The sequence below is a fragment of the Fukomys damarensis genome, unplaced genomic scaffold (genome assembly GCF_012274545.1).
Source record: "Fukomys damarensis isolate Sample0158 unplaced genomic scaffold, DMR_v1.0_HiC HiC_scaffold_28, whole genome shotgun sequence".
In the NCBI taxonomy this organism is placed as follows: Eukaryota; Metazoa; Chordata; class Mammalia; order Rodentia; family Bathyergidae; genus Fukomys; species Fukomys damarensis.
In genome coordinates, this window is record NW_022900940.1 from 46,471,984 (window position 1) to 46,483,452 (window position 11,469).

Here is an 11,469-nt window from a genome sequence, read left to right on the forward strand (position 1 = left end):
GAGGCCTAAACAGACCACCACCTACTCTTCCTCCAAGGAGCTGAGACTTGGCAAATCACAGGCAGCCGACCGTTCAAGCCGTGCTCCGCTGACTGGCACAGCTGTGCCAACCAGCTGTGCTCTCACCTCTGTTTGCCCTGCGATTCTTCCTCTGGGCCGAAAGTAGCACCTTCCTGAGTGGTGCAGGAGGCCACTGAGCCAGGTTTGGTCTGGACTGCCACCTGATTTGAGAATCACAAATAAGCCCAATTAAAACCTGTAAAATGAGATTTCGTACAATTTTGTCTTTTAACACACTGATCTATTTTTCCAGTGCATTCTGATTTATCCACCATCTTTTCAACCCACGGTTTACTGTACTATGCACCCAACAGCGTACTGAGAGTTGTTTCTGCCTTCCACTGAGCTGTGCTCTACATCTCAAAGTTCAGCCACTCCTGCCCTGTTCTCAGTACTCATGGTCCCGACAGACCCGCATACTACTGCTCCTGTGGTGTTTTTTCTTTGTTTGCTTGTTTGTTTGTTTGTTTGTTTGTTTTTATTGATTTCAATGTTGGACTTGGTGAAGCACACCTATAATCCCAGCTCTTGGGAACCTGGCGCATGAGTTTGTGTCAGCATGGATTATGTTGTGGAATCTAATTTCTAAAACAAAACAAAATAAAAACAGCCAGGATGGCAGCACACACTGTAATCCCAGCGCTGTGGGAGCCTCACCTAGGGGGACTGAGAGAGTTCTAGCACAGCCAGGTAAACTGGCTTAGCAAGACATTGTCTCCAAATAAAAAATAAGGGGAGGGAAGTTGAGGACGTTGCTCAGTGTGAAGGTCCTAGGTTCGATTCCTAATATTGAAAAAATAAATCCACTTTACTTTAAAAATATAAATGCTTCCTTAGTACAGGATTTGTGTGATTGAGAGCTTCATAAGCAAGTTCGTCTTTCTCCAAATGCATTATAAAAAAGAATTAACTTTAAAAAAATCTTATTACCTCAGTTACCCAAACTTGGGACTCAGTTTGCCCCATCCTAAAGAGTTCGGAGAAAGGGAAGAGCAGGTGTGTCCCTCATCTTTATTTCAGGACTTCCCAGAGTGTGGAGATAGAACCTCCCTCCAGAGAGCCTTGGGCCCCAGGCTCTGGGGAGAGGAAGAGGAGGAGGGGAAGCTTCCAGGCTCTTACACTGACAGATTTGCCCTGAGGTTGCTTTCCTGCCTACCTTGAGAGTCAATACAGCATATTCATTAACTAATGAACAGCTGTTGAGGGCAGAGCCTTTCAGAGAAGGCTGTTTCAGAGCTGGCTAAGTCAATACCCTGCCTTTGATGGTGCCTCACTAAGCTGCCTTGGCTTCCTTCCAGAGTCGGCTCTAGATGTGGACCTTGCAGCCCGCAGGGACATTGTCTGAGGCCAGTCTGTGCATTTGAGCTCTGAGTGAGAGAACAAAGAAGAGCCGGCTCTCAGACCCAGGAAGGTCTCTGCAGAGGCCCAGGGAAGCTCTTTTGTCTTCCTGTTCTCTCCCCTTCCCCTCTTTCTCCCTGTTGTTCTGCTGTTTCCTCACCCTTCCTCCCCTCCTCCTTCCGCACACTCTGCTCTTCCACCTTGGGATGGCTGGCACCCAGTTTGGCCCCCAAAGCCTCAGAGGTGGGGCTCTCAGGAAGTCACAGGATTAGGGGTGCTGCACTGTCTGTGCATAGCAGGGGGGCCAGGTAGGAGAGGTGGCCACTGCAGGCTGAACCTGGAAGGGTGGTTCTTGTCCTCAGCTCGGTTCCTCTCTCTCTGCTTCCCGCTGCCTTGGGTAGGTTGAGCAGCTGTTGTCCTCCAGGACGTTTCTCCCTTCGGCCAGTGGATCCAGAAGCCTTGAACCAAACAAACCTCTCCTCCTTCAGGTCGTGGGTGTCGGGTGTCCTGTCTCGTCAACTAGCAAATGGCTAACATATGCCTGGCCCTCTCTGTCTTTGTCTCTCCTGGCCCATTCTTAGATCTGCCTAATTCGGTAAAGATTTCTTGGATGATCTACTCGTTTACTCCAGGCCTTCACTGAGAAGACAGCTTGGATCAGTGGAAAGAAGTGCTACCTTAAAATAAGCAGGATGGAGTGGCTGGCTTTATTGCTGAAGTTCTGGGGGAATTTGAGTACCCATGTCCTAGGGTTGCAGTAACATGAAGTAATGTTCATAATATACGTGTTTGGCTTATGGAAATTGCTCCTTGGAGGTTAATTTTGTTATTTCCTTCTCCTAATTGTTTTCCACAGTCATTCAGTAAAAATATTTTTAACTACCCTTTTGTATTTACACTACTGTAGAAATCAAATTAGATTTTTTCGGAGAGATAGACTAAATTTGGCAGACACTACTTTATTTCGGCTTTGCCTTTTTCTCCGAGTTTTACCTAGTTGCTCTTGATCTTATGCACTGGTCATATGGTTCCACTGAATACTTTAAGATATAAAATTAAGCATTTTCTTTCTTATGCTTGAGAGAAAGCATTCACTGTAGGAGGTGTAGAAAGGTGTGTCTAGAGCAGCTATTTGCCACTAGTCAAATACTCTTAGGGTGCCCCCTTCTGTTTCCTAATAGTAATGGTGTAGATGATCTTTATTAAAGGCTGAAAAATCAATTGCAATTATTCTGTGTAAGAGAGGCCCCAAGGTGGGCTGGTGTTAGCACCAAGTGTGGCTGCGGTGAGGTGGCTGGCCTCCAGCAAGGGTCAGATTGCAGTCACAGTCATACTGCTGTTAAAGTTCTCCAGCATGTCTGGTCCTTACATTCATAACGTGGGCAGGGAAGAGAGCTGTTCTGACCCTATAATTACAGACAAAGAAGCTGAGACGTTCAATTGCAATTATTCTGTGTAAGAGAGGCCCCAAGGTGGGCTGGTGTTAGCACCAAGTGTGGCAGGCTGGGGAGCCAAGGAGGCTGCGGTGAGGTGGCAGGGAAGAGAGCTATTCTGACCCTATAATTACAGACAAAGAAGCTGAGACTAATCTTGGCAGTAATGTATAGACCCTCTGAAGTGAGGATAATTCCTTGCTCCTTCAAGCTCTGTGTAGATAGACATTTTATCTACATTCCTTAGGATCTTTTTATCATAAGCTGCTGAAACCGAACAGGCTTAACTTGAATAAAAGACAAGAAATGATTACAATGTCCCCCAGTTTCTCATAGAACTCCAAAATCACAGTATCTGGGGCAAAACCTAGAACTTAGCCCAGCTGAGCCCTCAGGACTAACGTTCTTGTCACTACCATTCTCGGCTTCCCTGTGTCCCTCTACTTTTTCTGCTTTCAGCTTTTCCCTGGTGTCTGTTGGATATCTCAGACCAACACTCTTGACGGGTTTCTGAATGACGCGATTAGACTGCTGTCCCTCGAGTTAGGTCGGGCTCTGATCCGCTTGTGGGGAGTATAGGGAGACAGATAACCCATCCGTGGGCACCTGAGTGACTTGAGCAGCTGTGGGACAGCCGGTGCGGGCTCAAGCGTACCTCCTTGTGCCGGGAGAGGAGCGCAGGCAGTTGATGACCATTCCAGAACATCTCTCCGTGGTGATGCCTGGATGGGGGCCACTGAAGATGTGGCACGAGACAGGCCAGCTCCCGGGGACCCCTCCTGGGACCCGTGGGTGAATGACAGGCTCTGCCCTACATCTGCAAAATCCCTGAAGCATCTCTGACAACTTAGCTTTTCCTGGGGCTTGTCACCTTTCCCAAATGTTTTTTAATTATTATTATTATTATTATTAAAACAGGGCATATTTTCCTTGTCCCTAATTCCTATGGAAAAAGTAACACAACAGAAATCAAAAGGTTCCCTAAGTTCTACGCCACCACAAGAAACACCAAATGGTAACCGCTCGAAGATGTATCATTCCAAAATATTTTCCCATGGATATGCAAAATTATGTGAATCCACCGTGATTTGTAATATAGAACTTCAAGCATCAGAAATATCACATTCTTTACTTTTCTAGCCCATTTAAGCCACTTGGCACTGCATCCCATCTGGCGTGTTTCGATGTCACTGGTGGGGAGGGCCTGCCTTTTCCTCCTGGAAATTGCACTTTCTTCCTTCACTCGAGGCCACTGGCATTGACACAGCCCAGCATGACCACCGGCCTCTGCCTCCAGGGCACAGCACTGACCCTGCTCACAGACCTCTGCATAATACCTTTGCTGAGGAATGGCTCAGGCCATCACTGGACTCTGTAATCTGTCCCCACCCATATGGGCTTCTCTATAGGATGCTGACAATCACTGAATATTTTCTGAGTGCTCCGTGCAATAAATTATTCAAGTCTCCCAGCCATTCTGGGAAATTCCCTATAATCGAGATGCAATCCCTGGTTCTTAACCTTGCTTTGCTTCGATCCCTACAACAACAACGCATGGAAGAAGAAACTTAACTTCAGTATTTGCTAGGGTTATGGAGCTGTGTGATCACTAGAAATGTAATACAGGTTGTACAGGAAATTTAAATCTATCTGTGGCCCCATTAAACAGTGCAAAAAGAAATAGGGAAATTAATTTTTCAAATACTTCTTTAATTCAACGTGCCCCAAAGACTATCTTTGCAACATGAAAATCAATGCAAAAATTAATGAGATATTTTGCTTTTTCCCCTCTTTTTCACTACTCCATTTGGACTGCTCTGCTCACTACTGAGAATGCAAATACACATTCAAATGTGCTGAGGCCAGGGGTGTTTTCCCTGGTTTTGCTTCTCTGTGGACTGGGAGAGAAGAGGAAGCCTATGGCACTCTAGTAGGGAGGGGATATAAGGGAGGTGTGACGTGACCTAACACTCCACCTCCATGTGGTAGCTGCTACTTAGCTCTGAAGCCTGATTACCTTGCTTTTCTTCTGAGGCCTGGACAGTCATCTTCTCCCGCACCTGATCTTGCTGCCTTTCTCTGATTTATTCCAGGAGAGTTCCAGAACGAGTCAGGTCCCTGGCAACAGTTTCAGCACAACAAAGGCACCGCCGGGTCTGAGGCCAACCAGGGCCTCAGAAGCTCGAGTAGGTGGGGACACGGGTTTCTTCCACCAGTGCGTTTCAGTGGGATGGAAAAAGAAGTCTCCGGGAAGAAAGGCCCACAGTCTGGGCAACATCTGAGCGCGTCACTTCCCGGGGAAGTTGGAAGCCCCAGGACCTGGAGGCCTTCGTTCCCAGCAGGGCCGGGTGGAGGCTCAGGTGGAAGCAGGGGCTCCCTGTCTCCATAGCCAGTGCTGTGTGCAGGGTGCTGAGGCTCAGCGCGACTCACTGCAGCCCTGCTGAGCGGCGAGGTCACCTCCGGAAGGGGCCTCAGCTCTTGAAAGCTACGTCTAAGAAGCCGTGCTTCTTCGTGGGATTCTGTTGCATCCAGAGTCACCAGTCATTTTTTTTCTTTTACTTTTATTGAAATATAACGTAGATGCAGTGACACGCGTCCTTCTTGGTGTCCAGCTGTGAGTTCTGGTAATGTCACCGCAATCAAGATCTGAGCCTCTCCTGCTGAAGTCTCACATCACCTTCAAGACAATCCCAAACCTCTCCCCTGGCCCCTGGCAAATATGGCTGCTTTCTGTCACTGCGGTTTCGTCTCTTCTGGAAAATCCTATAAACAGATCTATGGCGTGGGAAGTCTTTAGACGCCTAGAGCCTCTCACAAGGCCTCAGCTTTGGAGATCCACCTCTGAGGTGTGTGCATTACCAGTTTGTTCATCTGTTCTGTTTTGTTTTGTTGTGGTACTGGTGGTTGAACCTAGAGCCTTCTACTGCTGAGCTATAGCCCCGACCTTTTCTATTTTAGGGTGGTTTTTTTTTTCACTTTTAACATCTCTGAAATCAGAATGCATTTTATTTTTTAATTTTTAAAATTAATTGTATCAGTATACTTTTGATATACATAATGATCACACTCATCATTAGGAATTTGTTCCCTTGTACGTGATCTATCTTCATTCTTCTTTTTCTCCCATTCCTCTCCTCTCCCTCACTCCTTCTTCCCCTCCTTATTTATTTATTTATTGGTCCCGGGGATCAAACTCGGGTCCTTATGCTTGCAAGACAGGCCACCGAACCACTGAGCTAAATCCCCGGCCCCCCTCCTTATTTATAGAAGCATTGCTTCAATTTTTTCCTTCTATTCCCTTCTTTTCCCTGCCCTCCTTTTTTCTCCCCCTCCCTTGTTCCCCTTCCCATTTGAACATTTTCTTCCTACTTGCCAATATCTATTATCCATTATGGAGTTGCCCAGGTGGGACTTGAACTTGTAATCCTCCTACCTCAGCTTTCCTAAGTGCTTGGATGACAGGGATGTGCTGTTTGTCCCTTTGTATTGCTGTGTAGTATTCCACTCCGTGGATTTACCACACTTTGCTTATCACTAGCTAGAACATACCTGGATTCTTTCCAGTTTTTAGCAGTTATGACTAGACCTGCTATTCATATTTGTGGGCAAAACCCAGGAGCATTCTAATTCAAATTTTATCAAGTATATAGTTTCACGGTATTTCAGTTACATGTTATTTAGCCTACATGTGTATACATGTGTATCTACATGTGACTGCTGAAAATGATGCAAAATTATGAATGTGTTTTCTGTTATTGACTACTGGAACCTCCGGATGGGCTCAGCAGAGCTACTGACTTGAATCTCAGCTCAGTCATCTGTTTTCTTTCTCAGGGGTCTTTTTTCCCAGCTGGAAAACCTGGGAAACACAGGAGTATTGTAAGCGATGTTTCCCTCTGACGTCTTTCAGCATCACACTTACCCCATTGGCTGATCTGGTCCTGGTCCACACTGAGGCTGAGATGTCCAATCTTCGGCACGATGATATTGTGGCTTCCTGTCAAAGTCACCATGGAGTAAAGAAATACAGGACCCTCTGAAAAATGTACTTAATTTTTACTCAGGAAACTATTGGTATATCTCGTAGATTTCACTTTAAATACTTGTCACTTGGCAGAAATCCAGGCTTCCTATCTTTTCTAGATATCTGAAAAAGGTGACACTGAGAAGTACTGTTATTTCCACTGTTGCACAAGCCAGGGGCAGGTACACAGGCAGCACAGCACCTGTGTCCCCTTCAGTTATAGGCCGTATCGCTTAGTTTAGCTCTGGGAGACTGGCGAGCTAAAATGAGCATGCTCTCTGGAGTTCGCACCTTGAGTGTGAGGGCGGACCTTGTCCCCCCACAGGTACCGCCAGATCATTCTCTGACTGCTGAATGGAGGAGGAGACTCCTCGGAGATGAACATTTCTTCTCCTTGTGTTTGTTTCTGTTGCCAAGCACCAGACTCCTGCTATGCCTCGGAAGCATCGCAAGGTTGGAGCTCTGTGATTAGGAGTGAATCACACTGGACCTTAGGTGTCTAGGAGAAAAGAACAGTAATAATTGATAACATTTATTGAACAATTGCTGCTTGGCTGATACTGTGCGGAGCACTCTGTGTTCTTTACAATATTTATACTCACAACAGCCACCCATAAATCAGAGACTAGTGTATCACCCCTGTCCACAGAGGAGAAACTGCAGCTCACGGAGGTTAAATGGCTCACTCGGGGCTGCACGAGGGTAGGGCCAAGCCCTGAGCAGGCAGCAATTCTGTTTGTCTCCACACCCTCGCTGTTAACCAGCACGTGCGATGGCCTCTCTGCTTTGTCCTGCCCCCCCGTGGCCCTTGCGTCTGTGGGTAACAGTGGAAGTGACGTGACCTGCATGCAGAGCCGGACATTTCAGTTTGTCAGCAGCTCTTGTTTGTGGCAGCAGCCCCTCTGTGACCTCCCGCGGTATTCATTTGCTGTCTATTCTGTTCCCCCGTCTGCTGCAGTGGCGTCTTATTCCACCCTTGACGTTAGACCAGTTTTGGGTGACAGATTCTTTTAAGTTAAACTTTCACAAAGAGCTTTCCTTCAGACACACAGTGGGTACAGGATTTCTGGTCAGGAGTGGATCACACTACTCCAGAGCTGCCGCAGTGCAGTGGGGCAGAGAAGAGAAAGGAGGTGGGTGCTGCTGAGAGCTCTGATGGCCCCAGTGAGGACAGCGCCGCAGGCCTCCTGCTCCTCCCAGAGTGGTGCTGAGTCCATCTCGTCGCTCCTGGTCTACGGATGAGGAGAAAGAAGAGAAGCCCGTCCAAGTCTGTCCCGCACACCAGTGGTAGGAAGGGCCCTGCTGATGTCAGACTACTTTTTCTCTTCTGTCTCTCAGTGTTTGTCTACATCAAGCTGTCTCCTGAGTTGGAGGATAATATTGACTTTTTTGTGGTATTTCTTATTACCAGGAGAACAACATTGTAAGGCAGCTCTCAAAGTGTTCTGCAAGATTCGTCTGTGTTCTGAAATGAGAAAACACTGGGAATGAAATGTGCTTTTGTAGTTCAGCCCAGATGGGAGGTTATCCATGTGCTGCTGTCTCACAACAGAGAAAGTAGAACAAGCTGGTGGGGGCTGGGTGGAGATATTATTATTAATTATTATGATTCCTGTTTATAGAATTATTATTATATAATAGCATTCATATATTATTATTCCTGTTTAATAGTAATTACAATTATTATTATTCCTATTTAGTTTCAAAGGAATTATACTTGGGAGGGTATGTGTCTGGGGTACATATTAGGGTCTGGAATTAGCTAAGAAGGATCGCATTGTATAGTGCCAAATGATCCCTAAAATTCCTTAGAAGCAGAAGTGGGGGCTGCAGGCTTTCTCGGGAGTTCCCTGTCTATGCCTCATGTCAAGAGGCTGGTGGGGTGCGGGCCGTGTCCTCACCTGGGGAGACGTCATCCTTGTGCCCGGCTCAGGCTCACGCGGGGTCCCCTGCACGAAGGACCTCTTCTTTCCACTTGTCTCTCGTTGTCTGCAAGGCCACTGCTTCGGGGCAAAAGTGAGTCTGCGGAACAGGTACCGAGGAGCAGCAGTGACATCGCAGCTGAAATCGACTTCCGTCAGCGAGGCTCTGAAGAGGGCCGCAGCTAGAAGAGCAGGGGAGCCAACCTGGACCTTCCTGCCGGGGGTGCCCGGCAGGGAAGGGCAGTCTTTCCACCTGTAACCCAGGTACTGACGCAAGGCAGGGGGCAAGGACAGGAGAAGAGCCACGGCAGGGACGCAGCAGACGCTGCCTTTACTGCACACTGTTCCACAAGGTGGAGAGTGCGTAATAAACACCTGAAAATGTCAAGAGAGCGTGATGTACTTGGTAACTTCAGGGACATCATGAACACAGCACGCGGAGAACGAGAGCATAAAGCATCCATTATAGGGCATTGATTTACTCTTCACAGGTTTGCCCTCCCTGATTTTAAAAGCTGACTTGGTTAGTTTCACTCACAAGGAAGAGAGACATGGTTGAGATAGTTGGAGTCACTGGATTTCCTTTTCAGCGCTCTTACGTATCTTTAAATGTCAGAAATTTAAAATGTTTGCTTAAAGCCCCAGAAGTTATTTCAAAAGAAATCTGGTTGGAAGGGAAACCCTGCGCTCTATCCCGGGCGTGGCTGCTGTACACACCTCTTGGTTATCTGGACCTTCCATTCTTATAATTAAAAATGAAGGCCGGGCGTGGTGGTGCATGCCAGTAATCGCAGCACTCCAGAGGCTGAGGCGGGAGGGTCGCTGTGAGTTCAAGACAATAGAATTTCCTGGTCCCAAATGCTGGGTGAGGATTTGAAGAGATATGTTGTTGCTGCTGCTGTTGTTTTTAGGTAATGAGGGGTGAGAATTCTAGCACTGAACCACCAATGTATATTTTTGGGGGTAATTGATTACTTTTAAAAACATTTCTGCATTTTCAAAAGCGAGTTCTTTAGAATGTTAATAGGTATTCCCACTTACTTCTGGTTTTGGTTTGCCCTAGTATATTTCATAGTCAAACACATTTGAGAACTGTGCCTAAATTCTGTTTTTATTGCCAGAATCCCAGGACTTTCATGTGTTAAAGCACATTTTGATTTCCCAAGTAAAAAGAAAGCTCTCAAGAAACCTAGGACTTCCAAACCTTATTGTGATCCTGACCATTTTCTTAAGTGAGTTTCTTAGAAGCAGTGTTCTGTGGAGCAGAACTGGAACAGTTGTTCCAGATGTGCTGTGTTACTGAAAACAGCGATCTCGGGTAGTTGGAAAGAAGCTGGCGATCGAATTTGGTGGCTGTATTGAAATATCAACCGATGGCCTGGAAGGTCGGTTTCCTACCATCTGCATAACCCCAATGCATTTGCTAACAAAGTCCTGTGACCAGTGTGAAAAGTGTATCTGATCCTGTCACAGGCTACCAGTTACAGTTGCCTCTTTGCTAAAAACAGCAGCAGCAACAACAACAAATAAACAAAAACAATAAAAGACTATTTGGCTTTCAGAAGAGCTTCGAGGCCTGATCTGCTCTCCAGCCTGGTTTGGCCCCGTCACACTTCACACTTGCTAGTTTCCTCCACTGCGGTAGCAAATTCCAACAACCAGCTGGCTTAAAACAACTTCAATCTATTCTCTCACAGTTGTGGAGGTGAGACATCTGAATTCAAAGGTGGTGAGATCAGCCCTTCTCCAAAGGCTTTAAAGGAGAGGTCCTTCCTGCCTCTCCCAGCGTGCCTGACACTCCCTGGATGTGAAGCCTGATTCCCTCTCTCCCTTCAGCTTTACCTGTGCCTCTGCTCCTCCACAGGACACTGCACATATTGGGTTAAAGGACCTCTTTACTCGTGTACAGGCTCAGTTTAATTCCACCCGTGAAGACCCTATTTCCAAGTATGGTCAGCTTCCAAGGCCCTGGGGATCAGGACTTCACATCCCTTTTGGGGAGGTACGAGTCAACCCACAGTGCATGTGCTCTCTCCTCTTGGTCAGGAGTCTTTGTTAATTTCTGAATTACCTTGATTCTTCTTCACCTGATCCCCATCCCGAGAGCTTCGCAAAGTTCTTCCTTCTTCCTCTCCTTTCCCTGGTTTCTCCCCACTCTTTTCCCATGTCACCACCCCTGCTGACCTCTCTGCCAGGGCCGTGTCCCACCTGGTATGTTTTGTAGCGCCCCGTCTCTGTTCAGTAGCACGCACTGTGATTCTCTTCACTTATATTTCACACTGCGTGTGGGATTATTGTGGTCACATCTGTGCTTCTCACTTTTTCTCATGGACAGAGGCTGTGCTAGTTTTTGTATCCCGTTTTATGGGTACCATGTAGCAGAGCTCCTGGGAAATCGTAATGAAAACGGTGTCTTGATATTTTGGCAATACTATTTTTGAATATACACGTGAATCGGTGAATTTAAGAAACTTTCTAAGATGTTCAAGAGACAAAAGGGGGCAACATTGAGAAAAGGATGGTAGTGGAGGGAAGAGATGAGGAGGGGAGGGAGGGAAATATCTTCTAGTGCCTGCAGCGAGGGGGACAAAAACTCCGTCTGCAAGGTGCCTTCCTTGGTCACAGGGGCAGCAGGGGGCTGAGGGCTGGGGGCTGCTGTTAAACTCCTATCAAAGCTAACCCTGGCTGTTGT

At 46.9% G+C, this 11,469-nt stretch overlaps 1 protein-coding gene across 1 annotated transcript in view; it reads right to left on the reverse strand.

Annotated features, from left to right (window-relative positions):
• Window positions 1–8,833, reverse strand: part of LOC104849952 — a 41,238-nt gene extending 32,405 nt beyond the window's left edge. Inside the window, exons 1-5 of the mRNA XM_010606586.1 lie at window positions 8,757–8,833; window positions 7,458–8,320; window positions 7,147–7,354; window positions 6,754–6,828; window positions 127–221 (exon numbers count right to left, since the gene is read on the reverse strand). Of these exons, the coding sequence (XP_010604888.1) occupies window positions 127–221; window positions 6,754–6,828; window positions 7,147–7,240 (264 nt within the window). The 5' untranslated portion in view covers window positions 7,241–7,354; window positions 7,458–8,320; window positions 8,757–8,833. The remainder of the gene's footprint in view (window positions 1–126; window positions 222–6,753; window positions 6,829–7,146; window positions 7,355–7,457; window positions 8,321–8,756) is intronic.
• Window positions 8,834–11,469: the final 2,636 nt, after the last annotated feature.